The sequence below is a fragment of the Pezoporus flaviventris genome, unplaced genomic scaffold (assembly GCF_033815535.1).
Source record: "Pezoporus flaviventris isolate CSIRO_AGI_PZ_B2104156 unplaced genomic scaffold, CSIRO_AGI_Pfla_v1 ptg000041l, whole genome shotgun sequence".
Classification (NCBI taxonomy): domain Eukaryota; kingdom Metazoa; phylum Chordata; class Aves; order Psittaciformes; family Psittacidae; genus Pezoporus; species Pezoporus flaviventris.
This window is the reverse complement of record NW_026892589.1, coordinates 6,276,100-6,304,057: the sequence shown is the minus strand read 5'-3', so window position 1 is coordinate 6,304,057 and position 27,958 is coordinate 6,276,100. Positions and strand designations below refer to the sequence as shown.

Here is a 27,958-nt window from a genome sequence, read left to right as displayed (position 1 = left end):
CTTCGAGTCACTATACTTTATTAATACTTCAGAAACACCAGGTCCTACAGTGGCGAGTTTTTCTCCCCACCTGTTCCAATCACTGCTTTGAAACAACTTCTTGCAATATGCAAATAGATACATGAGGCACTGTGTGAATATAAAAGTGACAATACAAAAAACCCCAACAATTAAACCTCATGCAATACATACATATATATAAAAAATATGGTAATGTAGCATAATACACACAAGCACTGTTAGAACAATCCATGTAAATGAATGTACAATATGCATAGCATTTAATGATCGATGACAACAGGTTTCTGACCTGTGCACAAAACCAGACAGCTTAAGTAAGAGTTTTAAGATACTAGGTAACTGGTTAAGCCACAGTTTATAAAACCTGCTGTACTGCAGCTTTTCTGCTCAGGGTCACAAGTGCAGATTAGCATACAAAATAAATAAGGACTACAATTCTACAACACTTGGCTAACAGCTTCTATTTCAAAGTCACTGGCCCTCTTACTTTCATTCAAGGTTCATTAGCCAACATAGTGGCAAGAAATGTGCCTAAAGCAACAGTTCTGTTCTTGTACTATTTTAATACTGATAAGAACACAATTTTTTAAGTCAGCAGAAGTAGTTACAGAAGTCTAACTTACCACTAAATAAGCACAAGATTGAAGTTGTCGTACAGAGCAGACACTGAAGAATTACACTGACTGAGAGGTTGATTAGCCACAAGGTATGCTGCAGTTACCATCCTGCCTGTTCCGCCAACTAGGGCAAGAAAGAGAGAACTGGAGAGGTGAAGAAAGTCAGAAGGCTTTTTTTCCCTACTCTAATCAGTGCAAATGTTTGAAAACACAATCTGCAGAACAAGGAAATACAAAGAAGAATATTCCTGAAGTCCTGTGTTCAGGATGAGAGCTACTATTACCTGAAATAAGCTTAAGTATTCCCATGGAATAACATGCAAATAACAGCATTTTCTTCTTACACATCCAATAGTGGTCAATGCCAAAGACGTAACAGTTGTTGTAGTCTCTTATTGTCCTAGCTGACATGGTACTTCCTACACTCAGTGTTGCAGCCTCCAAAGATCAGACCACATTCACTATGAACACAGATAAAATGAAAATTATGAAGTGGCAACTAAACTGACTTAACAGCCAACGGAGTTTACAGTCTAAGAAGCAGCATTTTGGGGAGGGGGACTGGCAGTGTAAAAGGATATAAAGGATAGAAGAAAACTGGGAAGAGAATAAGGAGGAGATAGAGCAGGACTGACTTGTAGAAGAGGAAGTTAAAAGTAATCAAAGTAGTTAAAAGTACTTCAAGCTAAAACTATACTGGCCTTTTTTTTGTTTGTTTTTTCCAGTATAAGGTTTTAACCCCCCAAACAAACACCTTATTATTAAACACACTGAAAGGAAAAAAATAAAATAAAAGAAAGCAGCATTAATCATCCAGTATTAAGCAGAATGCCATTTAACCAAGTTAGAAAGGGCAACACAAAAAGAGGAAGTCATAGTATTTAATTGCCTTGAGAAGGTGCCCATATTCTCTCTAGTACTCTAACCATTATCTCCTTATCCTTAAGACATCCAAAAAGGAACCATCACCCCCTAGGTAAAAGGATAAATACCTTGTGCAGTAAGGGATGGTCACACCTTCCTGCTCCGTTTGCCAAAGAGACAAACCTTCCATAAGCCTCAGGTATTGCCTCACAAATGATAATAAACTTCAAGAATTGATCTGGTGGATCAGGAAAGACTGATAAACTTCTTGTGCATGGAAATCCAGAACCATTTCATCATTAGTAATTTCAGTACTCACTCTATTAATATCTCCTGGAAACGAATAATCAGGCTTAATAGTTGAGAGAAAATTCAATAATCACAATCTAACTAGTCACAAAGCCCAGATACATTCAGCTCCTTAGGAAGTTAAATATATCTTCTCTCTTCAGACTAAAAAGCACATATCAACAAGATACGGAACCCTGACTGAGAGGAGTTTGTTAACAAAATAAAGCAGACATTACAAAGCAGCCAAATTCATTTGCTTTAAACAGTGGTTTTCAGCTGACAGTGTGCTGCCAACTCTTCTAGGTTGCTTTTTTTTTTCTGTATTCCATTGTTTGCATTCCAAGATGCTTGAAAACATTTCTTTTCCTATCGATTTTGTCCTCTTCTGGTTGACAAAAGCAGCATCTTGCTAAATTTTCTCTGCTGCCAACACAGCTGTCTTTTGTTTATTTCTGTGTGCACCAGCAGCAGCATGCAGGGCTCAGAAAATCCATTCAACTGGCAACACTGAACAGCTTGTAGGGAAGGCTTGCAAGTGTCCAGGCTCTGACGGCTCACACCAAACTAAAGGTTTAAGTGATTCTCTGTCAGATTCTGGTTTCCTGTTCTGTTTAGAGATAAGGTTATCACAATAAGGTAGTATTTTAAGAAATCTCTATGACAGATACATGTTCAGGTCCAGTCACCCCCTCATGTCTCCATTTGACTGCTTTTCAGCTGATACAACTGCTATCAACAGAAATAACTTTAGATACAGTGAAATCCAACAAATACATTAAAACTAACCAAAACATATGCAGAAAGTGGCTGGCTTAGCTCTTAAGAGCTGTCAATGCTGCAAAACAAATACTTACCAGGGCTAGCTGGTTTAGTGGCTTGAATTAGGAAAGCAAGGAGGACTAACCTCTTGGGTTTGGTGCTGCCAGTTTTAAAGGTTATGCCTACCTTGGCAGGAAACCTATTGCTTTCTAGGACAACTGCTCAAATGCAATCAGACCTGCTATAAACACATGTTTAGCGAGAATACATAACTTAGCATAGATTGGGAAATTCTGCACTCATTTGAAAGCTCATTTTTCTCCCTCTCCAACCCTTCCTAAATGACATTTTGTCTACCAGGACTTGTTTGCTCCTCAAAAAGGGGCGAAGGACCGTTACTTCTTACTAGGATTTTGTGCAGTGGCACAGGCCCAATTGTAAAAGGGACAGTAATAGAACTAAGCAGGGAAATTTAAATCAGGCTTAACCAGAGCTAAATTGTATATGAATCATCTGCAATCTGCTCTGTTGTGGCTAACATCCCCCCACCTTCTCCCTAAAGCATTTGCTTGATACCTAAGTACTGTAAGAATGGAAATAGACCATGTCTGGTGCTGTGCATTAAGTACCTGCATCCATAAGAACACTAGTAATTTAACCAACAGGGTCTCACACAAAGAGTAGAGCTGCAATCTTAATTTAGACTTTAAGCAGTCCAACTAACTGCCTATGTTCTTTACAGACTGAGGGTATTTGCTGGTTACCTTTTGTCAGGGCCCTTCAGAAACACTCATGTTTCTCAGCCACTTGTTTTGGAAGCACCTTTTTGTTACTTTTTAAAGGACTGCTTGGGAGGGAAGTTTTAAACTCAAACAACTGCTTTAAGCTATCAGCTGAAAATGAGTGTTCCAGTGCAGACAGCCAACTTATCTCCAGAATTCAGAAAGCAAGAGAAGCACTTTTCCCAACATCCAACAAAAAAATGGAAATTTTAGTGCCTTTTCATGACAGGAAGCTAATAGCACTGGAAATGCTTTTAAAATGAGCAGCATCTCATCTGACTTTGAATTCAGATAAGTGTCTATTAAATGCTATTAAAGTCATCACTGTGATTAACACTATTCAACTGCCAACTCTGCTGTAACCACTCTGTGCCCAATTACTCATCTTATGAGAGCTCACCAGCCGTATCGATTCATTAACACACTTCATGGCACTTACTCATGGCAGCAGTTGTGCAGTGACCAGCAACTACATCTACTGGATGCTCCCTCTTAGCTGCTCCTCATGCAGAAGGATGTTTAGAAAAATCCATTTAGTACTATTAGCTTCCAAGACAGTGTTGAGGGGTCACAGTAAGTCACCTTGGATGCTTTTACTGTGATTCCTTTCTGGGCTGTTTGAAGACAGAGTTACCATATCTGAGTTTTGCCTTTTTAATGGGTGTGTTTCTAATTCTTTCAGGCACTGGTATTTCACTCTAAAGAACTGACATTTGTAGCTCTATTTTCCAGCCCACTTCCTTTTTAAAATAGGCATTAATAATAGTTAAATGCATTCCTGTCTCTCACTCCTCCATCACTCAGAGGGTGGATTTTACTTAATCTCCCTCTGTTCTAAAGACTTTCCTGTATTTCCATCCTATTCTCAAAAAGAAAACAAAACCCTAAACCAACCCCTCAACAAATGCAATTTGTAAAATCATAATCCTGTCTATGTCAGCCCCAGAATACTGTCTTAGGTATGTTTCTTTGTTGGAGAGGGTGAGGTAGGGAAGGGAAAGAAAGGGAGAAAGGTAGAAGTATGAATTACCCACAAGCAAAGGAGATACTGGATACCCACTAAGCAGAATGACTAAAGCTAGTTTTTAATTAAGCACAATACAACAATTTAAGCATGCTGTGTTTTAAATATGCCGGATGCTTTAAGAAGCTGGGGGCTAAAATGCAGCAGCACCATTCATTTGGAGTCTAATAAAATATGAAAATACTCTCATTTTTCATTGCACATTTGTATGGAATCCTTCAGCTATTTACTACAGCTTCAGAGAGTTTGGCTAGACTCAAGAATTGGTTTTGTTGCAGGCTATTCAGAAAGACAACAAGGAAACAGGCAAATCATTCCATTTGGCATTAGTTGATTTGACATTGGTGGACAAGTGTTAGTACTTGCAGATGACACCGGGAAGTCCCAGATAGGTGGGAGCACTCTGTCACCAAAATCATGTCTTATTTTTAACCAAGAGAGGGAAGGAAAACAGAACAGCCAACGCCAGATATCCAAGAAGTTTTAAGAGGAAAGGTAAGAAAAGATGATGTAGCAGATTAGGACTGTAAATTCAAAACATAGCACCATTTCATATTTTGGAATATTTAGTTCAACTTCATACCTTCTGCTAGAGCTCCTTCCCTCTCTCCTCACCACCCATACTAGTGGCAGTTCTTGTAACAGCATTATGCGTTACAGCTGGTGGCTTCTAAAAGTGATCTCAAAGTCACAAGTGAAACAAAACCTGGAGGTTGCCTTCCCATCCCAAGGGTTAGACCATCCTGATAACCATTTGCAACAGAATTGAAAAGTGCACTTTCAAACCCATACTTGCATCCTGTGTCACGCTTTCATTACTGGTTCAGCATAAAATTGTAATCTTGCGGCTTCAGTTCAAAAAAAAAAGAGTTTCCATAGGTTTTGATCAGGCTGCCAAGGATAGACAAGACATCGCCAAGACCGATTTCCCCCCCAAACAGTATTTGGAATTCTGTTGTAGATGACACATTAGAACTTATTTATTCCACTGACAGGATACAAACGGCCATTCGTGATCCAGTTACAACTCCTACAGATGTGAGCAGACTTCTTAAAGCTAACAAGAAGTCTCTGAAAAGAAAGGAAATATTTTTAATCCCTACTGAAATCTGAATTCCCAAAGACTGCTTCTATCCCTTACATCTCAAAGAAATGAGGCAACAGGTCATTCAGAATGAAAACCTCTATATAGGGGAACAGCTTCTCAGAACATAGGATTTCTTCCTGAGAGCACAGCTTGAGAATTAAATTTTCTGATGACCACAGACAGCTTTTTAAAGGCCCATTTCACTCAGCTCCCATAAAAAAAACCAACAAACCAATATCAAATTTGAAACAAAAGAAAGATATTCTCACATAACTCTAAGAATTCACTGAAGGTCTTAAGACTTTGTTTCTTCAGTAATGCAAATCTGCCCCAAAAAGGCCAAAATACAAAGATCATTATGAAGAACTTGGCTTGCTCAGGTCCCTCCATGTTTCAGGAAATTTGGCAAATATCAGAAACCAAGCTATACTACAAACTCACCAACTTTGCACACCTCCCTTCATGAATACAACAGCTTGCCCTCACTCAGCAGTGAAATCAAACAATTCTGTGTGATCCTTACCATATTAATAATGAGAACTATTTCCAAGACACCAAGAGGCACTAGTGGTCATCAGAACTTAGCATGACACTGAGTATCTGGGTTAGAAATCAAAGAGCTAGGAGATGGTAAATCCGAAGAGATTACTAAGCAAGTCTAAAGGCTTCCTTAACTGAAGCAGGTTCACTACAAAAATTGATAGCCCCCTAACACCAGGTTGCCATCACCAAAAGCATTCTCCACATATTTTAGGACAGCAAAATGGAGGACAGAAAAACACCTGCAACCCTCTCAGGGCTCCCTGTTGCTGCATAGCAGAACAAGGAAGTCACTATCTGAGTTGCTATGCAATGAGATGGTATCTTATGAGGAGTTTCTACATTAAACTATATGATCGTTCATAGTAATCCAGCAAAGCACTCAAGTCATTTGGGTAGCTGCATTGCCCTACACTAGCTAATGATTCAGAGACACTGTTCTTCCTTTCAGCCATCTCAACTTTTCTACCTAAATTTCCTTCCTAAGCAACAATAATGTTCAACACATTTTAATCAACAGCACTGACATATTGCAATGCCATGTGCTTCTAAATTAGGCACACAATCTTGGGGCCAGATGTAAAGCACTTTTTGTTTAGATACAGGAATTACTAACACATTTACTGTTGAGCCTTCAGATCTTGTCGAGTCCTGCTAGCCAGGCTAGTAAGGCAAGACAAAACACAACCAGAGGCTCCTTCACGTAATGGAAATAACAGTTGCACAACAACATACACATTCATTAGGATTCTTTCATCCTCCCCTTAGCTTTGTATCTCCTTAGAGAGTTACTTAGACCCAAAAAATTCACAGAGTATGGCCAAATTAACCATCTATTAATCAGAAACTGTTACTAAACTGTTTCTAGTTTGTGTTATTACATTTTCTTGTGAAGGTCAAAAGCATATTTGTTTTTAAATGAAAGTCATGATGACTCAGACTTGCTGCTTTATGGTTAACTACAGCTTTTTGCATGGGGTAGGGGGTAAGTCACAGTAAGTATTCTGAAGCTTTTATGGCAAGCCACAAGATTTGGCAACAATGAAAGTTGTTTTTTAAAATCCAGTTCCCACTAAAATAATTCACACAAAAAAAGAAACATTTAAGTGCATTAAACATTAGTATTGAAATAAAAAAGTCACATTTTAAAAACACTATAAACTGGCTCACCAGAATATGATAGAAAGCCAGCAATCCTTGGGTGAAATATTTAAGGCACTTGAGGGTAGTCAGTTTTTAAACCCAGATAATAAAGACACAGCCACTTTAAAATTCTAATTTAAATAAAAACCACAATAAAGTAACACTGCAAAAAATTCCTCCAACTGTAAAGTTCAGTAAATAAACACGCATTTAGAATAAAAATAAAATTCTCATTTGTTATAGTACACAAAAAAATGGCAGAAACAGCATATTTAACTGCTAGAGCACACATACTGTAAAGATCTCTCCCAAATACAACAATAAGGGTCCTTTCTTTTCAGGTTGCCAAACAGCCACTAGAGCATGTTTTTTTAGGGGAAAATAATCCAGTGCAGTTAAATATTGGATTCCAGTTTATAAACCAGAGCATCCCAGGAAGCAGCTGATTTGCATCATTTTGCCTGGGATATTTCTAGTTAGCTCTCTTGCTCTTTTTCTGGAGCATTCAGTCAGTTTTATTTTCTCCTCTCCATACAAACAAAATTAAATGTCTCTGTTTGAATGAAGAGGCCACATCATTCTCATTTCATCTTTGGTACAAAACAAAAGCAACTTACACAGTATAATGGTGTCACCCAGTCTCACACACCAAGCCTGTTCCTGCAGACCACACACAATAACAAGCTTTTCTATCTGTCCTCCCAATCTCCAAACTAACATCACAATTAAATACAACATACAGCATTCTTTTTAAGCACTAATTTTCAATTTTCACTCAGAATTCACAAACGGGTGTTCTCACCCATTAGCTTATACATATTATGGTTTCTTCCCACTTCCAGGGCAGAGGGACATGACCAGCAGCCCTGGGACACATGTTAGAAGTCTGCTCCCAGAGACAAAATAGGTGTACAAATCTCCACATCTGCTCAGTGTTTTTTGAAGGGAGAAGAAAGGAAGGAAAAGACAAATGGGAATTCAGTAAAAGGAGTCTTGCCTTTTTGTTAAATGTTTGTCCATTTGTCATTTCTCTCCTGACATGTTTTACCTATTTTATTAGAGGCTTCTTCAGTGGAAAGCAGTTCCTTATGTGAATTTATTTGAATGTTCGGATTAAGCACATTTTGTCACTGTGTGGCTGCCGCCTCACAGCTGAGGAAGTTAAAGGGTGAGCTCTGAGCGTCATCACCAGCCCCAAGGCTCTTAGGGTCTTTGAGACAGTCTGCCAAGATGTCCTGAGGATCCCTCAAGAAGACCACCAGAACAGTGATGTTATCACTGGATCCATTTTCCTTTGCAGCAGCCACCAGTCTTTCTGCTGCTTTGAGACCCACTCCTTTGGTTTGCATTAAATGATCTAAGACCAAGTCTACAACCTCATATGGCTTGACAGCATCAAAGAATCCATCGCAGGCTAGGAGCAAGTAATCTTCAGAACCAGTCAGCTCAAACGAATCTCCATCTGCATCACCTGAGATGTAGGGTTTCTGACATATGTCACCTATGACAAACAATCAAAACAAAGGCTTTCTTACTTCAAATGTTAACAGTTCCTTCTTCAGGCACCAACTGCTTTTACCATCCTCACTGTAAACCCAATAAGATTATATGGCTGCAAGCTATGTAAGTTACACAGCTGTAAGACAACCTTATGGCAAAGACAGTAAGAGTGATTTACTACTTGGTCAATGCTGAGCAAAATGTCATTTACAGTAAACATAACATACAGTCTCAGGTGGTGAGTTTTAATCAAATTTAAGCTGAAGTCTACTAATTCTGGTGGTTTATCTTACCAATTGCTCTGGAGACAGCCAAGGTACCATTAACCCGCCAGCAGTCCATATAGGTCACACAACCACCCAGAGTCTCAATACGTTCTCTCTCATCCTGAAAAACAGTAGAATATAATTTTTATACTGAAAGCCTACTCATGGCTTACTGACCTTGCTGTTATCCAATCAAGGAGGAAAAAAGACAAATCCCAAAACCAAAAGCTGCTTCAGCTTCTGTATTTATACTATGAATATAGCAAGCACATGTATCAGAATCTAGGGTGGAAAAAAGCAATTAAGATTACCAGAAACAACCCACCTACTTCCCAGCTATACCATGGCTTGTCCACAAAAAAAGCAGAGTTCTTAAGTTTTTGTATCATGATGTTCTTTCCCATATAGATGAGTACCCTTTCCTGCCACTTATTCCCATATGCAATTATGTAAAGCACCAAACACTTCACTTTAGAAGGCCTGATTCCAAAAGGTTTCATCAGAGATTCTAACAACATGTGCATGAGAGGAAAACACCAAGTCAGACTTACTTCTCTTTCCGGTTTGTGAGGTTCCATTAACGTCACAGCTTTTCCTTGCTGTACAAGCATTACCTGCGAGTCCCCTAGCCATGCTATGTGTAGCTTGTTCCCTACAATCAGTGCAGATACACCTGTTGTACCACTCCGCAGCTTCTACGGAAGAACACAGATATATTAGGTGAATATTCAACAAGTTCTACAAGGTTACATGGCAATATTGCAAACCTAGGTTTAATCACACTTAAATGCAGCAGACTAGACCTGCCAATCATAATTTAGGTACCTGAATAAAAGGTACAGGCATTAGACAGACTTGAATTAAACTATTTACATATTCCAACATGCAGCTGGCTAATACTGCCTGTTACATTCTTCCTTCTCTGTTATTAATTCCAAAACTGGTGTAGGAGACTAAGACCTCTATTGTTCAAACCACAGAGAGAATATAAAAATGAAAAAAAAAGGTTCTGAATTTCAGTAGTATAAACATTTCTCTCACACACAGAGGTCTTCCCAATCCCTTTCACATTCTCTATCACTAGCAACTACAGACACCTTGCTCCACAGACATTCCGTTAACCTTGAGTATTTAAATGATGATGTAAACAAATGAGGGCACTATCCTAGATTCCCTAGATTAGTGAAAAATTAGACCTCATGAAGATGCTGGTCCCTCTTTTGTACCTCATTGACAGAAATTAAGGTATTAACAATGAATACTTCCATATTCAGTTACTGCTATAACAAAAGAGTTCTCATTAAACTGTATAATAAAACATCCTCCCATTATGTAGATATGAAGAAAGAATGATCATCATACAACTTGATTCAAAGCTGATCAATATCCTTAACGAACTGAAGAGCCCGATTTAAATCACAGAATATTTTTCATCTTACGACCTCCTGTGACATTAATGGCAGGACAAGAAAGAGGGAGACAGTCACTGAATTACCAGGAAAAGGACAACAGGACATCCAGAAGCTGCCTAATTTAGGCAAAGAGGGAGCAGAGTGTTCTCTCAACTAATTAGTATGTCAGAATCATTTAAACCACTTAACACTTCTTTTCAATCACTCATCTTGAACTCGCAAAAACTGTCATTTTGTTTTTCCTCAAAAAAAAGAAATGTTTTGATCAAAGAAAATCTTTGATGTAGCATAATTTCATAAAAAGGTCAGTGATTCAAAGAAACTGTACTGGCAGATTTTTCTGGATAATACCATGTTGTCCAACAGTTCTCAATGTTGTTTAAACACAATGGAATTAATCTACCCACTCACCTCTCTCTTGGCTTTGAAAAGAAACATTTCATCTGTCTTCTGGAAAGAGCATTTCAAGGCCTCAGCTGGATTCTTAACAATCTCTTCATGTAGTCCAACATTTACATGTAAATGGGTTGCCGAATAATTGGCAGCATCCACTCCACCATGGCCATCAAATACCGCAAAGAAAGCACGATCAGTGTCATCCTTTGGTGGGGAGAGAAAGGAAGAAATATTCACGTTCAAAACCAAACTAGCTCATAGACTGGTACCAGTCAGCAAAGATGCTTTATCCTAGGCCTTCTTTCATACAACTTTGCATGGGTAAGGGCAATTTAAGTCAGTTTACCCATATGCAAAATGGATCAAATGGGTACTTTGCAGGGGACTTTTCCTTGTTTGCTGTCAGTCATTTAATATCCTTGAAAGTAATCTGGAACTGAATCAGCAGACAGCTGGTTACGTAGTTCCACTGCAGCTTCATTAATTGGCACTTGCACAATGGCTGTTCTCCCCCTTCTTTTCTTAATATATGTTACCTCAGTCACAAGAACATTGTAAATCCAGCAACCTAACAGTAGGTGAACTTCTCTTATGACATAAAACCCAAGGTCACAAGACCCTTCTTCACCAGGCCAGTAGTAAGCCGGCAGCAACCCGAGTCAGTAAGTCCTAGCTCAAGACATGATAAAATAACCTGTGGTAACAAATTCTTACCCTTCACAGATTACCCATCACCATGTGTACAGGAACACTGAAAATCTAACAAACTGGCCTCCCCACTTGTGTCCACACTTACTGATAAACCAAAGAGCTGGTTGAACTCTGGGAGCAGAACGTGGCGGTCCTCCATTTTCCGCCGGGTGTTACGGATGGCATGGATAGAAACAAGCAGGAACCGCTTCAGTGGTCTCAGTGGTGGCAACTGCTTCTGCCACTCAAAGCAAACATCCCAGAGCTTGTTAAAGAAGCAACGCTGCAATGACTCTCCATCCAGCACTGACAGCACAAAGACAGACAGTAAGTTGTATGCCCACTTGCCTACATTACCCCATCTTTTGGCTTGTCTATCCTTCAAATGTTAACAGCTCTTTGCTTAGAGCTATATACACACAGTCAGCACTCTGCCTTTACAGGCTCTGCAAGAATTAAAATAGGCTTCTGAGAATAATGGGGATAAAAAGTTGGAACTGAAAACAGTATAACAGCAAAGATAAGAAAAGCTACTTGCTCATTCTCTTTCAAAATAGAGGGTTATCAAGTAGGTGATTACATCACAAAAATCATAACAAAGATACCATATTATATTACATTATATTACGTCAGGCTGGCATATTAGATGTAAATATTATTATGGAAATAAAATTAACAAGATTTAGTGGTAAAAATACATCCTAAAAAAAAAAAAAAAAACAAACAAAAAACCCAAACCAAATAAAAAATAAAACCCAAAACCAACAACAACAAAAAAAGCCCAAAACAACCAAACAGAAAAAACAAGTGGGCAGAAAAGCCTTCAAGATAAAAGACGGCTGCTGTCTTGGACACAAAGGTTGAAAAACATTAGCCTGGCTTTGAGTTAGGTTATGTCCTACTGAACCACTTCCACTGAAATGACAAGGAAGCCTGAGAATGTTTTGCCGAGATCAATAGCTCAACTCATAGCTGAGCTGAGCAGATGAGAATTTTAAGCTGTTGTCTTTATGTTTTTAAAAACACATGGGTGTAGGAGCCAAAAGACAGCAGAACACTTCCACCACTTTCCTGCTCTGTCATTACAGAGCACAACTGTAAACATCCATTGAGCAGAGTGTGAAAAGCTCCAGCCAGACACTCAAATCCTTTCCTGGATAGGTCCCAAAGATCAATTAATCCAAACTTATTGTTCATCAGACTGAATGCTTCAGTTTGGCATTGTGTCTAGCTTTGCAATGCAGTCTCTCAGAATATGTAATAATTTAAAGTTTTGCTATTTGAATAAGTGCTGAATCAACTAACTTCAGAAAGCAGCAAAAAGACCATCTATAGAGCAAAAATAATTTGCTGCTCAGTAATGTGTTTCCTCAAGAACTGCAGTACATGAACTATCTTTTCTGTTCTATTCTGACTTCTGCTAACACTGCTTGCATTAAAGCTTCCTCAGAATTCCTTTTTATAACTCCTGGTTCTCAAACGAGACTTCTTCTCAGCAACATTGGAAGGCCAATGAAATATTTGTGCTGAAAGCCTATATATTTATCAAATGTGGTTATAATCTGATGTTCTTTATTTTAGTATAAAGCCTGAGCAATAACAAATAAAGATATACTACTGGAACACAACATCACAATTCAGTAAGATACAATTCTTTCTAATGCAAAAGAGACAATAAGAAAGATGCTTTTATACCACTTTTGGCATGTCTTACCACATGCCTTATGGCCACTGTGGCAATACAGAGCTTCTAGTCATGGAAGTAGCTTGATCCCTGCAGAAAGCCATGCTCTAGTACTGCTGCCTGCACTTCTTTACTATCTTACAACTGCAGCGATCTAGTCACACAAAACTCTCACAAGCCAGCTGCTTATCTCGGGCAGAGTCCTGCTCCCGGTTAAGTTAGTTGCAGTGAAGCCCGTGCGATTGCTCTCGGACAGGAGAACGTCCCTATATCCCTACGGAACATACTTGCGGGCTGGCTCTGTGAGGAGGTGCCAGGAGGCTCCAGCCTCAGCAGAGCCCGGGCAGGCCTCCGGGCGGTCGCAGCTCCGCCGATGGGCGGCAGAGGGCGCGATCCGCCCCCCGCCCGGTACCGCCCGCCGCTGCCCACATGCCCGTGGAGCCGCGGACCGGTTCCTCCCTGCGCCCGAGGAGGAGGGCCAAAGCACGTTGTTGTTTAGAGCCCAGCCACGCTGATGCGAAGCCAGCTGTTCCCATGCAAAGTGCTGGAAACCTGCTATATCTCTCCAGGCACATGAAGGCTGCAAACATGGAGGCAAGGGATGAAGTAGTCAGGGTGCAACCAGGCTTTATTAAATGTACCCCCTCCTGCTGTTTCAGACTTGTATGTGAATACTGGAATAGGCTTCTGGAAAGCGCCACATCCTTGCCATTACCAGAGGTCTACTTGGAAACACACCCTCTGGGACACATTGAACTGCCTTCAAGTCATCCCAGGGAAATGGAAGGGCGAGCATTTCTTGTTACAGGATAAACTAGTTTGCCCAAGCCATCTCTCCTCCATTTTTATCTTCAACTCTGCCTGCATCCGGCTCCATTTAAATTCTTGGCACCGGGATTGAAGGTTTGGTGAAGTCTAATGTTAAACATTTCAGCATGTAAATGTAATAGGACCATCTGTTACATGAGGCACAAACCCAGTACTCAGTCACCAAGGTCTGTTCTCTCTACAGTTCAGTCAGGAGAGAATGCAAGCATCAGGAAGAAGCCATGCACCAGGTTCTTCATCCCTCAGCATCCCATCTTTATAGGGGAGGGTGGGAAGAGAAGAAATAATCACTAAAGACAGTGACTATTAAGAAACTTGCCAAGAGAAAGATCCACGGTTTCAAGACGTTCAGGTTGTGGAGGGGACACAGATCCCAAAATCTGGTTCCCAAGAAGAAACAAAAGCAAGCTGGACTATATGGATGAATTTAAGGTGCCAGTATGGCTGCACAAGAGGAACATGTAGGAGTAGTTATCTAAGGTCAGTTTACCAAAGAGAAAAGGGCACTTCAAAAATATAAAAGGTTATCAACTTAAGATAGGAACTGAATCAGTTCCATTCAAGTGAAATTACCAATGAGGAAAATAAAAGTTCTGAACTAGTTCAGTTCAGGAAGCCCAGTGGACACAGTCATCAATTCTTTTTGGGAAGAGAAACACTCTTCTCTTTCCAGAAAGCCAACCCCCACAATCTGTCCGGAGCTCCAGACCCCATGTTTGCATCCTGCCCACAAAACTAGCACAGCTACTTTCATCCCACAGATACCCAGCAGGAGCAAATAAGGTTCTGTTCGCTGCTGCTTGCCAGCTAACCAAATATTCTGGGAAACATTTCAAAACATGGAAGTCTTCCAACAGACAGCCTCTGGGAAAACCACAGAAGGAAAGAAAGCATACTTACAGGTGAACCTTTCCTCATCTCCTTCTCCCTCTGTTTCCACATTTTGCTGCTTGAATTCAGCCAAGTCTGTTTGGAGAACTTCATTAACTGCAGCATGGATCAACGATGCTGCAAGAAGTGGTGAAACACCTCTGCTGGTAAGAAAAAGAAGGGAAAGAAAACCATACTGCATTAGTTGAAGTTGAGCTACAACCTCACTGGTTACAGGTGATGACCTCAGAATTACATGCAATCAGTAAATCCAACTTAATTCGTAAACTAGTAGAGGAAACCATATGTTTAATATTTATTCATACAACTCTTTAGTAAGATCTTCAGTTAGACAACTGCCTTCGCAAGCATTCAAAGAGGAATAAGCGTATGAATCATGTTTTCAAACTGTTGCCTCACACTCCAGTCGCAGATGGTACCTCCTTCACTTCAGCTCTTGCATGGGAACTTCTACCCTCTGAACACAAACATTTTGTTTCTACTCACTATACAACGTTTCTTTCTTGCAGTCAACTGTAAACCACAGACAGTACCAGGATCTCTGCGTTATGGTACACACCAATCTCCAAAGAGGTTAATTAAGACTCCAGTTCCCTCCACAAGAAAAGTAACGCTCAGTACTAACCTACAGCCCTTTAACACTCAGTTTCTCCTGACTGGAAGTTCCCCAAAGAAATCACCCAGGATGAAGGTGCAAAAAGCTGGCTCTGCGGAGGAGAATAAGAAAAGACTCCAAGACTTGTGATTCAGCTGAAGCGTCTAGAAGACAGTAATGCTACACAATCTATGCAGCCTCTCCTTTTTATTCAACACTTCATGCAAGCTTCGTGCTTTTGGTGGGTTAACCCTGGCTGGACACCAGGCGCCCACCAAAGACTCTCTGCCACTCTCCTCCTCAACTGGACAGGGGAGAGAAAATGTAACAAAAAGCTCATGTTGAGATAAGACAGAAAGAAATGGTTCACCAGTTACTATCACAGGCAAAACAAACTCAACTTGGGGAAATCAGTGTGATTTATAACCAATCAAATCAGAGTAGGACAATGAGAAATGAAACAGAATCTTAAAACCACCATCCCCTCACAATCCCTCCCTTCTTCCTAGGCTTAACTTCACTCCCCATTTCTCTACCTTCTCCCCACCAGCAGCACAGGGGGACAGGGAATGGGGGTTGTGGTCAGTTCACCACATGTTGTCTCTGCTGCTCCTTCTTCCTCAAGGGGAGGACTCCTCACACTCTTCCCCATGCTCCAGAATGGGGTCTCTCCCATGGGAGACAGTCCCTCGTGGACTTCTCCAGTGTGAGTCCTTCCCACAGGCTACGGTTCTTCACAAACAGCTCCAGTGCGGGTCCCCAACAACTCTTATATTCACTATATTCCCATGGCAGGCACTAAAAATTACAGTACATAACACACATTCCAGATATTTTCTGTGAGCACAATGAAGAATAAGCATGGATGTCCATAAAAAGCATTTTTTCCGTTGTGCATGGAGTGTTTGATACCCACAAAGTATCAAATTATACAGCCAAAGCAAAACACATTAAGGCACCTGCAGCAAGTCAAGGGTAACACATTTAGAGTCCTGCGTAATACTGGTTGGCTACAGACTAAGAAATGGTGGAAGCAACTGGTCTCTGCACATGTTCAGCAGAGATGACTCGTTCTGTGCGTACAGAAGAGTGGGGAGGGGAAGACCATGAGGTTTTAGATCTCGGTGACAAGAAGCTGAAATGCATTTTGCCATTGTGCTTCTGAAAGAGAGGCCTTGTCATCTCCTCACAGCCCCATACGAGTACCTCCTGTGGCAGCAAACAGAAAGCATTGTGTTAGTCAGCAGGCTGCTAACAGAAGCGTGTTTCATGCTATGCATTCTGTGGCCGTGATGGCCTACTTTAATGAGTCATTTCGGTACTTCAAATAGATGGCAACGTGTTTGCAGTCCTTTCAGTGCCGGCTGCAGTCACATCACATCACGGGAAGCCAGAAAGTGGCATTTTCTTTCTTTTAAGGCTAATATGTTCAGGGGAGTCAGTACCTTTCCTACCCAAGTTTAAATTGACAATGCCTGCTTATACTTTGACACCAACAGAAAACCTTTTAAAAGGTCAGGCAAGAAATGCATCTGAAACAGATATGGCAACCCCCCCACAAAATCTTGCTTCCTGTTTTTGTTGGTAGAGGTGGAAAAGAAAGGAATATAGAAATAGAAGCCACACAAACAGTTGTCAGATGTGTAGCTGCTGCTGCTGAAAGTCAAGAGCTTTAGTTAAAGTAGGTTTCAGCTCCAAGAACAGAGACAAAAGTGAAGCAGCTATGCATTTACATGCACAGTGAGAGCCACAGCTGCAGTTATCTTCAGAATTTCTCTGCTATGCTAGAAGAAATATTCAAATCTAGCCTGGGTTTCCAGCTAGGCATGAGAAGAGGGCTTAATGCTTTGATTTTAAACTTCCTCAACTTCTGCTTTCCAGAGCCTAGGCTTGCTGAACTGAGTCCATAAAAAGAAGCTTAAACAAAAGGCAATACACTAAATGCTGTAATTCACAAGTCCTGGGAATAAACCTCTGCTTACAGGATGCCTGTAACAAAAGTTTTTGAGTTATTATGTCACATCCTTCAACTTTTTCCAGTTGCCACCCAGTCCCTAAAAAGGAAATTCAGAGGTTCCTCAGTACCGATAGCTTCATTCAGTTTTCCTTTATGCATTTCCTCCCCCTCCACAGTTTTGCAAACCTGTGCAAAGAAGATGGTTGTTTATTGGGAGTTTACTTGTTATGCAGCCAGCAACAACACTGAGCAGTTGATTCTGACATGCTGACAAAAGATAAAAGCCTAAAAAATGAGTCTACCTCTTCAGTTATATCTCAATTCCAAACAGAACATATTTGTCCATTACTTTATAAACTTCTAATACCAGTACTGCCATATTGCTCAACCTGTTTTTTACTCAAGCTCAGGTAAATGGAGGTCCAAGGCAATGGCATCTTCCATTCAGATGAAAGATGGCTCTGATTTCATCCTCTAAATCAGAGACTTCAAGGGTTAACAAAATAGATAATTAAGAGTAAGAACTGCTGCTTTAGTTGAGAGCTACAAGGTCTCACATGGCTAGAGAGGATCTGGAAGCAGACACAGTACCTATGGCAACCAGCATAAAGGCAGAAGCCCACTGCAGTTACCATAACAGACTTCAAACCTTTTCTGTAAGCAAGAGAAGAATGTCACTTAGTGTTAAAATCTTCCTTTCAAAGCAGCCCAGGACACCCTGCTGACAGGCTGAACAAGCATAATTTAATCTTCCTGAATCGGAAGAAAAACTGGAGCTGTTTCCTAAGTGGAAAAACAACTGTGTTGGGAAGAAGAGGGAAGCTGGTGGGGTGTGTTATGTGGAAAGGATGTTACCTCCTCGTAAGCGTGTCTTAGAAGAAATGTGTCAGCCCCATTTCTATGACACACGCAAGACTAATTGCCTAGCCTCAGCATACACAGGCTAGTAGTAAACAGACTTAGAATTTCTTTGCTACAGGCTATTTCTTTGCTAACAAAAAGGGTGTGTTTTGACCACAATGGAAAAAAAATACTAAAAAAGAATGAATGCATGTTGTAACAGTGCAGATGAGACACTGGCGCTTCACCACCAGGTAAAGTCAGATTGCTAGTGGCTGGAACATATCCCCCAGACACTTCATGGTATCCCCAGGCCACTTCATGGGAAAACACAAGTCTCATTTAAAAACCTGAGTAGAGATAGAACTGTTAAAGAGTAAAGCAATACTTATGCTAAGAAAGAACACACTTAAATTTATATGCCATCCTCCTCCTTGAAAGATTCCAGACTGCTGGACACATCCAGTATTGTTAAAAGGAGCTGTGGAAAGCTCCTTTGGACCTGTGGGCCAAAATAAAGTTACACACAGAAGGAGAAAGCAATTGTGATAATTTGCATACATTAGATTTGGCATGAGGTATAGAACAGAACTTACTTCTCTTGTTGTTTACCTTGTTTCTCTTCTGCAAAACAATTTAGTTCCCAATTTTATTTCACTTTAAAAGACCACCTTGTCACAGCCACAATGTATTTACGTAAGTCAGCTCAATCAAAAGACTTACTGAACACTTATATATCAGCTTTCAGGAGGACACAACAGAATATACACAAGTTCCTTCAGGAAGCAGAAACCCCAGTAAGATCACATTTTATTTGGTTTTATTGGGTCATTAAATCCCCAGTACACTCACAGTGAGTGTTGCAGACAAGTCACCAGTTCAAAGATGCCCTCACCTCTTCTTCCCCTCAAATTTAAGAGGGTATATTGAGAAATCTGTAGTTAACAGCTTTGCAGGCAAGGGAGAAGCACCCAGAGCATCAAAGGTCAGGCCACCACTTCTCATCCAGAGCCTCAACTATGACTGCACTTTTTTCAAAGGCTTGGGAACAGATGACAGCCTTTCTGTTGTGCACTATGCCCACAGCTTACGGCAGCTTTGAGACAGCAGAGTAGGGCAGCAGATGGCAGATTCCAAACAGCTGCTCTTCAGCACTTGGAGCAGAGAGAAGCAAGCTCTGTGTAACCTGGTGGAGAGTGGTACAAAGCCTCTCTAGGACATACCAAACACCCAGTGTTTACACAAAGCATTTTTTGGAAGGAAAATAACTGGCATCTTCCCACCCCAGACGCACAGATATTCTCTCACAGTACTGTCAGGAAATCTGTTTGTAGGAAGAGAAGCACGAGAGATTGCCAACTGTATTGGCCAAGCTGTTGATCACTTCTCACCTTTCAAATTTAAGAGAAAAAAAAAAAGGTTACATGATGTTGTTTCTAGATATTATTAACAAAGTGATGGCAACAAGGCAGCACTGGAATTGCAGGCTATAGCACCACTGTATGATCCTCTTTTCCTTTCAGAGTGTGCATATATATATGTATGCATGCATATGCTGGCAACAGAGAGGTGCTGTATCTGCGAGCAAAAGCTTCTAGAAGTCAGTAGCAGCTGACTTATATCAGAGGGAAGATATATTTGTGCACTTATTTGCTACACAGACTCTGCAACACCAGATCATCACATATAGCACAGCTTTGTCAGTAAAGCAAAGTTTGTCAGAGCAGACTCAGTGTGTTTCCAGCACATTACAGCTATATCAGCAAAGCAGTTTTAGTGCAGATTTGCAAGCACTAGCAGTTCTCTAGTAAGTGAAAGATCCTCTCATACTGCCAAAATAATAGCAGGTCACAAGTTTCCTCATAAACAAAAGCTGCTTGTATTCAGTATTTTCTCCCCAGTCTGCTACTTTTATTTCCCTCCCCCATTTTTATTCTTATAATCAACTACAAAATGTTTCCATCCAAGTTGCTCTAAGCATTAGTATTTATTACAGCAGCACTCAGAGTTCCCCAGGTGATTGTGACCTGAAAAGTACAAATATGTATCTGCTGCGAACATCTGACATCCTACAATGCACAGAAGTTGTTTCTTGCACTAATGACATCAGGTCTTTACAGTAGATGATAAGATGGAATAAAAACAAGTATATAAACAATGCCACACACAGAATTTCAGTCGTTCATGTTTCCATCCATTCCAACATCCAAGCCATTTTTTGTACAGCTTTTCTTCTGAAACTATCAGAAGCGACAGCTTTATAATCCAGAATCCATCTGCTTAGGCCCTTAAGTCATCATGGAACAGTTTTTGCAGAGAACATGCAATGCAGTCACCTGCTGCTTCCATTTCCTTCTCAGCAGGAAGAAAAACCACACAGCAGAACAGGAGAGACATAATTCCACAAAGGACACTTCTCAATTAAGCCATAAACCTGTTGTTTCAAAACTGAGTATTTCTTATCTTGATGCCCAATTCAAACAGCAACAGAAAGGATATTTCGCACAGATTACAAGAGCAAAATACGCAAGTTCTAGGGACAGACAATTTCAGTTTTCCAAGCAGAACTCAAGAAGCTGATTTAAACAGCACCGAGTCAGCCCTAGAAGCTTCCTCATCATTATACATTTGCCTTTTTTTTCAGCATTTCATCAATTTTTTCTCTCTTGCACTGCAGGTGTCCCCATACATACACTTCCTTTTTAAAGGCAAAGTGATTATTTCCCAAAATACTAAAAGTATCTTGTAGCAGGAGAAACTCCCTGGGAGCTTTAAATAAAGAAATGTATTCTAAAAAGCAGTTTACTGATCTCAAAATTAACTGTTTGTCCAGCCTGTAAATACTGTTAGAGGCAATTCTGAACTGCCCAAAACAGTTACCCAGACACATGTTCAGTGTGAGCTGCACAGCATTTCTCTCTGTGCGTTGCTCTGCCATCAGCTTCAGAGCCATCAGCGGACAAACCACACATGACAAAACAAGCTGGTTCTGACCATCATCCAAAAACACCAGAGCCACTTTGTTAACCATTTGCTAAATTAACTAGTTAACAGCAGAAGTACCACATTCCTCTTGTGCATTAACTTTCTCAAGGCTTCCAACTCTAACATTATTAACCACAAACCAGTGAGAACACTGGTGTTGCTGAAAGAGCAGGCTGCTCCTGCTAATCCTATGCTTGCGTTCAACACCAAGCACAACTGGTCCCCTGAAAACTAGAAAGTTAGTTTACAGGCAATCACACATGAAATTCACTTTCTTGTCTGAAATGAATGGATGGCTGATACCACAAATGTGCTCTTAGCAATGAGAAGCATTACTGCATTAAAATAACATAGACTGAATGGTACAAATTTGGAATAAGGAAGTAAATTTTAGGGGATTTATTAAAAGCAGAGGTTACAGTAGCCAGGGTATTAGTAGTTTTCACAGAGGAAGGGACTAAAGAGACTTTTAAGAAGAGATTAGGTAAACTAGATGCAAAATGAGATTACTTTTTTCCCCGTCTTCCTGCTTACATCACATAAAGCCATCAAAGTATCAGAATTGCTGAATTAACCATTCTAAAAGCAGGGAAATGCTGAAAATAAAGACGCTGGGGCCACACCTTAGGTGAAAGCATTAGAGTGTAAAACACAAAGACACAAAACAGGATGCTGAGGCAACCAAGAGATGAAACACAGTGAATCGTTTGGGACGGGGCAGAACAGGAAGCTGGAGTCTCACAACTGTTATTGCAGTAAAGTCTCCTCAAACAGGAAGGCTGCTGGAATTTCACATTGTTCTTTGACTGTGTCACAGGATGGTCATACAAGTTTCTGCTCTTATCAAGGAAAAGGAGACATTTCTGTATTTGGGGGTCTGATGTCATCTCGTGGTCTGTTTCAGTGCAAGTTCACAAATTTTCACATTAATTTTTAAAGCTCTGGAAGTAATTAAATGGACTCTGCATCCACACTGACCCATTTCACAGATGGCCAGAACACACAGCTCATACCTAAAAGGGTATGTTAACTAAAATTCTGCAAAACAAGATTACTTAAGCCTGCCCCAATTCTTCAGAGTTTTATGTACATATTTAGTTTCATAAAGGCGGTTCCATTGATTTGAATGAATTATTCAAAGTAGAAACATCTGCAAAGCTTCACCAGATTAGCGATTTAAGCACAAGTCCTGCCAGGAAGCAGAAGTGGTTGGGTCCCTTAGCTAGTGCTCAGCTATCCCAGCTGCATTTGCAGAAAATGGGCAAAATCATTCATTTTAGATGCGTAAAGACATTCAAGGGGGTTAGCCTGGAACAGCCAACTGCTTCCATGTAAGAGAGGTATACAGCCTTAGAAAAGCAATAGCATTCAGAAGCTCCCTGTTGGACATAACATGTGTTACTCCTTGCCCCATTTATCTTTGCAACAGCAGTCCTGATTGGTGGTGGAGGAAGAATGTTTCTCCTTGCAAAGACAAAGATGCACGCCTCCAAGTAAGTGGAAGAACAAGCTAAACATCACTGTATTTTGGCCAAGCCAAGGATATCATTGGGCTTTTATCAGCTTCGGCCCTTCAAGACATGACCCACACATCTGTGTGAATGTGAATGAAGTATCTCACAAGATAGAAATAAGAAGCAGAACCATGTGCCAAGCTTGACTCCAAATAACACTGATCTATCAAGAAATCCTTCTTCATTACTAATCATCATAAAATACATTCTGTGATGCTGGAGTGTTAGAGAAGTCCCCAACTAAGGAAATACAGAACAAGGATCAATGCTAGAAGCCAGCGAAGTACCCCTGATAACATCTCCAAAATGTTAAACCGGGTTATATGGGCACTGTGATATTTGCATGTGCATATTTTCCACTGAGCTACCATCTGTGTGCCAGGGAGGCTACCATGATAGCCTGCAACAGCAGATCGCTAGATCTAAGCTTCAGTGACCTCTCACGAATTTGTTTCTTAATCTGGCATCACTTCTGCATCTTCAACAATTTCTACACAAACATTTACATGTCTTGTAAGCCTCATTCCTTTTCCTAAACCTTTAGCATCCTTCTTTCTCCTGTCTCCTTACATTCCCTCATCTGTTTCAGCAAAGATTTGGGGTATTCAGAGCAACTGAAAAGTTTATTTAACCATCAAAGCTACATTTGGAGTTGATCTGTAGTAGCAAATGTGGGAACAAAAGTGCAATGCTTGGCAGTACCTCACACAGAGACTTCAGGTTTGGTTCTTAATTCCATGGATTATGAAAAGGTGGCCTGCATTTCTGAAATAACTAGATTCTTGGCCTGGCCTTGGGCTCCACATGCAAGAACTTCGCCTCCCAACAGGAACCCACAGCCTTTTTGCAATTGCAAAATGAGGCTTCTCTTTCTCACAGGAGTCTAAAACTGAGCTGTAAGTCTGCTGGGATCCCTACGCTTGACATTTCAGTTATGCTCCACTGTGTCCAAGCACCCAGCTTCACACACAGAGTTGCTTCACTGTTTTGCCTGCAGGCAGCCAAAAGAATTCACGAAAACACTTTCCTTATGTAGTCCTGTTTTCCAAGTATATTTTGTGGAAATAAGGACAAACAACTAGACTGCTGCACTTCTATTCTGCTTTATTTTCTTCAGCTCTCTTTCCCTTCCTTTATATTCCTTTTTTTCTTCTTTTGTGCCAGCTCAGACTACAGAAGCTCCACAAATCAAGCTGTCTAATCAGCACTAGCTGCAGGGCAGGTATGTGAGAAATGCAGCTTCTGACAGGGCAGGCTCCTTTCCGTGTAAACACCACAAGTGACAGGTGAGATGAAGGCATTGCAAAAGCAGCACTCTTTCTGTTTCCACTTGTTAATACGCCCACTAAAGAACAACAGCATGTTAGCAGATACAGTAATTCAAATTACTGTTTTAGAAATCACTACAGTTTGAAGAACTGATCCCACATCTCTCCAGCTTCATACCTTAGAAAACCTCAGCCTGACCCACATGGCAGATTAGAGAAGTATTTGTTCAAGATTGGCATTGCTCTGTTCTTTCAAGCGCTCATGCAGAACCACTGTTGCCCCACAGAGTTCAAAGATTCAGTGCACGCAATGCAACAGCTGTGTTTTGTTCAAGAGCAATTTAGCCAAAGCACAACTAAGTAATGCAATGATCAACCGGGTCTTTTTCAACTACAGCCGAAAAAACTCTTTTTTTTTTTTTTTTTGCATGCATTTCTCATCTTTAAGTTTAGGCACACCATTTAAGTGAATGATGTTATGCCCGGGAGCATCTCTGTAACACAAAGCACAGAACTAAGTTGATTTTTTAAAGGCAACTTAATTAAGGCAATTTAATTTGTAATCACCCATACCCTTTCAACGATAACAACACCAAAAATCTATTCAGTGTTCATAAACTCACCAGACAGTAGCTAGAGAGAGGTGTCATTCAAATCAGTTTTCCAGCTTTTTATCAAATTCCTCTAGTAAGGGGGTAACATTCAGCACATACCTAAACAGAACCAGTGTCCCTTAACTCCGTCTTCACTAGTTACCCCCAGCACAACAGCACAAAGTCAGCTCTCCACTTGGATTCTTTTAGACCATCTGCAGTCCCTGCTCTTGACTCCTAACACACACATTAATGAAGCAGGTTGTGGTAGGAACTTTGTAAGCCCCAGAACTCCCAGGCCATACAGCCCAAGTGCTTCAGGAAGCAGAGGCAGTGTCAGGAGACACGGGATTAGAGCAAGACAACTTGTTCTTGTGAAGCACTAACTTGCCACAAGCAGTAAGTCACATCCCAATTCTTAGCAGTCTTAGAGAGAAGTCTAAACAGGTCAGGATGTAGATCTCTCTGCCAAGATCAGAGGATGACAGAAACACCACTGAGAGAAGAGCTGTGTTTTCCAGTGGTGTGTTGTGACTACGCTCTTGAAGTTTGGAGAAAACATCCACTTCAGAAACCCACGCAGGCACGTCCTGCTCACCAGGACAACTCAAGAGGGCCGGGAAGCCAAATCCTTTTCTGGCTGGCTCGCTTCTTACGCCTGACAGCCCTGCAAGGCAGGTTGCAGCTCACTGACTGCCTCCCTCCCCAGGCTTTTAAGTAGACCCACACAGATGCCCTTAGGGACCTGAATTCAAACTATTGGCACTTTACCACACGAATCGCCCTATCACGCTAATTACAGGATTGTAATTTAATCTCTCGTGCACCAAGAGCGAGAGAGAAATGTTTTCGAGAGCACACAAACATTACTATAAAAGCACAGAGCTCGACAGGAGGCCTGTGGCAGAAACGCGCTATTAAAAGCCCAGCTTTAAGGAGAGTATCCACAAAAAACAACTAAGAAAGGGGAAATAAATAATAATAACAATGAAAAAAGCCAGAATTCCCTGGGAGACGTGGAGCACCGCTCCCCGGGCAGCCCAGGCACGGCGAGGCCCGCGGGCCCGGCGGCGCTGGGACGTCTCCTCAGGAGGAGGCACCTCCCGCCGCCTGCACCTGCTCCAGCCCCGCACAGCGCCCGCGGGCCCGGCCCGCTCCCCTCAGCTACCCCGCTCCCCTCAGCGGCCCCGCCAAGTGTCAGCGCCCGCACCGCCGGGCTCTCACCTGCCGCCCAGGAGGCTCCTCGCCCGCTCGGCCAGGGCGCCCGGCACCTCGGCCTTGCTGAGGGCGCCGCTCCCCGCCGAGCTCCACGGCAGCGGCTCCCCCGGGCCCAGCGGAGACGGGAAGTCTTTCAGGAAAGAGCTCAGGGGAGCCCCGGTCGCCTCCACCTCCAGCGCCATGACGGCGCCGCGCTGAGGCGCCCTCCCCGGCCGCCACCGCCGGGAGCGGGACAGGCGCCGGCGGGGACGGGCGGCGCGAGGGGGCCGGCCAGGGAGGGGAACGCGACGGGGACAGGGCGCGGTGACGGCTCCTTTAAGCGGAGCGCAGGGGCGGGGCCAGGCGGGGGAGGCGGGGCCAGAAACAATGCCTGGAATGCGGGGGCGGGGCGACCACGTGGCCGGAAGGCGGGGCGGGAGCGGGGACGGGACTGGGGGCAGCGCCCGCCCGCGGGCAGCCCTTGTCCCGCTCCTTCCCCTCCCTCCCGCAGGGCCGAAATCGCAGCGCTCGGCACACACCCGTGCTGACCGGGGGCGCCTTTCCACCGAGCGCTCTCGTGCTCAGCACTCACCCGGATGACCGGTTTTCATCCTAAAGCCCAACTGACTCCACAGCGGGTTCTGTTTACACGCTCTGACAGGCCAGGTGCGGCTGGAAGTGCGCACAGGTTAGGGGTTCACCCAAGAGACAATCCCCCCCCCCAAGTCTTGTTACTCACAATCCCTTTTTGCTTCCATCCACACCAAAATGCCCATTAAAAAAGGCTTCAGAAGACCCGAGGTAGCCGTGGCAGGGTTGTGCTGTATGTAAGTCACTGCAAAAAACCTGTGCTAGCTTTCAAAGCCTTATCACAGGCATAAACGCAAGACACCATCACTTCCATAGATTAACTAAAAGTATAGTGAGTTTGGAGAGAACCATATAGGAGGCTGACCGGTTTGTCAAATAACCATGTCCATCAATAAGCTATAACCTTTCCTTGCTCATTTAAGAGCACCTGTAGCATAGAAAAGGAAGTGCATCAGTAAATCAGATGGAATTATCTTTGTCCTATTCTGGAATCTTCCAAAGAAAGATTGAATGAAAATCCTGAACCCTAGACACACAAAAAGAACACAATACCAAACCCTGCAGTGAGGTTAGTAGGACACAGGCATTCAGAATACGTGCACTCACCTCACTCCTAGATCTTTTGGGTATTTACAGCGTATCAACTAAATCCCTTCCTTCTTGCCTCACACCAAGCTGTGTTTCTAAGCCATTAAAGTTAAGAAGGTTCATATCCCACCTCTTTCCTGTTTTTCCTTTGGTAAATTACAATAGCCTGTATCCTGCAACATCCCTGCCATAGTCAATCCCCCAACCCAAAAGTTGTTTTTAAGTAGTGAAATGATTTACAACATTCTGAGGACACTAGAGCAAGACGGACCTTTAGAACATGAGAAGAAGCTACTCAGGCTAAGGGAGATGCAGAAAGAACACAGTATTTAGGAAACAAATCCAAACCAACCTCTGCCTATGGCTGGGTCTTTTAAGCAATACTATTACAACACAGCTCATGTTTGAGCTGTAACTGTATAAACATTTGATCAGAGGAACAAGCTTGGGGCTGTGGTGTTTCATCTGTGTTCAGCAAATGCAAACACCGTGCCAATTAAAACAGCAGAGCTGTACATTACCTTTTGTAGGGACTTGTCTTTCCTCTCTGTTGCCAGTGAATCACGTGTCAGAGTTGCTCTCTGCATATTCTGCCTTCACATGCAGTAGCCTTTGCACCTTGTAAAACTGCTGTGGCATCCCCCCATCCAATCACAACTAGTGCTGTAGATGATACAAACTGTACTTGACCAGACGACCAGACAAGATCAGCTATGTGCACATGGAAGGAAAGGAGAGAGTATTATAGATCCATACAGTTAAGAGTTTGTAATGTGGGACCCAGTGCCACAGTGGTTAGATACAGCTCCATACAAAAACAAGAGGACACCATCACCAAAATGAGTTCGGGATACAGAGTGTACAAACTATTTGATCAGGTATGATCAGCTGTGTGAACACAGGAAAAGAAGAGCATGGGTACTCTACCTGTCCTCCAGCTGCCGAGGGAGGCCTTACTTAACAGAGGCCTGCTGACCAAAAGATACTAATTTGGCTGCACAGACCATAACTTGGGAATCACTGCTCAAGGCAGAT

At 41.9% G+C, this 27,958-nt stretch overlaps 1 protein-coding gene across 2 annotated transcripts; it reads right to left on the bottom strand.

The window, feature by feature from the left end:
* Position 1: 1 nt before the first annotated feature.
* PPM1F (protein phosphatase, Mg2+/Mn2+ dependent 1F) lies at positions 2 to 26,064 on the bottom strand. Of its 2 annotated transcripts, none has more exons than XM_061466058.1 (7): positions 25,772 to 26,064; positions 14,805 to 14,938; positions 11,499 to 11,698; positions 10,718 to 10,906; positions 9,446 to 9,589; positions 8,922 to 9,015; positions 2 to 8,629 (listed from the first exon to the last, which is right to left on the bottom strand). In XM_061466058.1, exons 1-7 carry the CDS (start codon positions 25,945 to 25,947, stop codon positions 8,256 to 8,258), a joined length of 1,311 nt encoding a protein of 436 aa, XP_061322042.1. In that variant the 5' UTR covers positions 25,948 to 26,064; the 3' UTR covers positions 2 to 8,255. The 2 variants fall into 2 exon arrangements, with proteins under 2 accessions (XP_061322042.1, XP_061322043.1); XM_061466059.1 differs by having other exon boundaries at positions 14,805 to 14,935.
* Between the last annotated feature and the right edge of the window lie 1,894 nt (positions 26,065 to 27,958).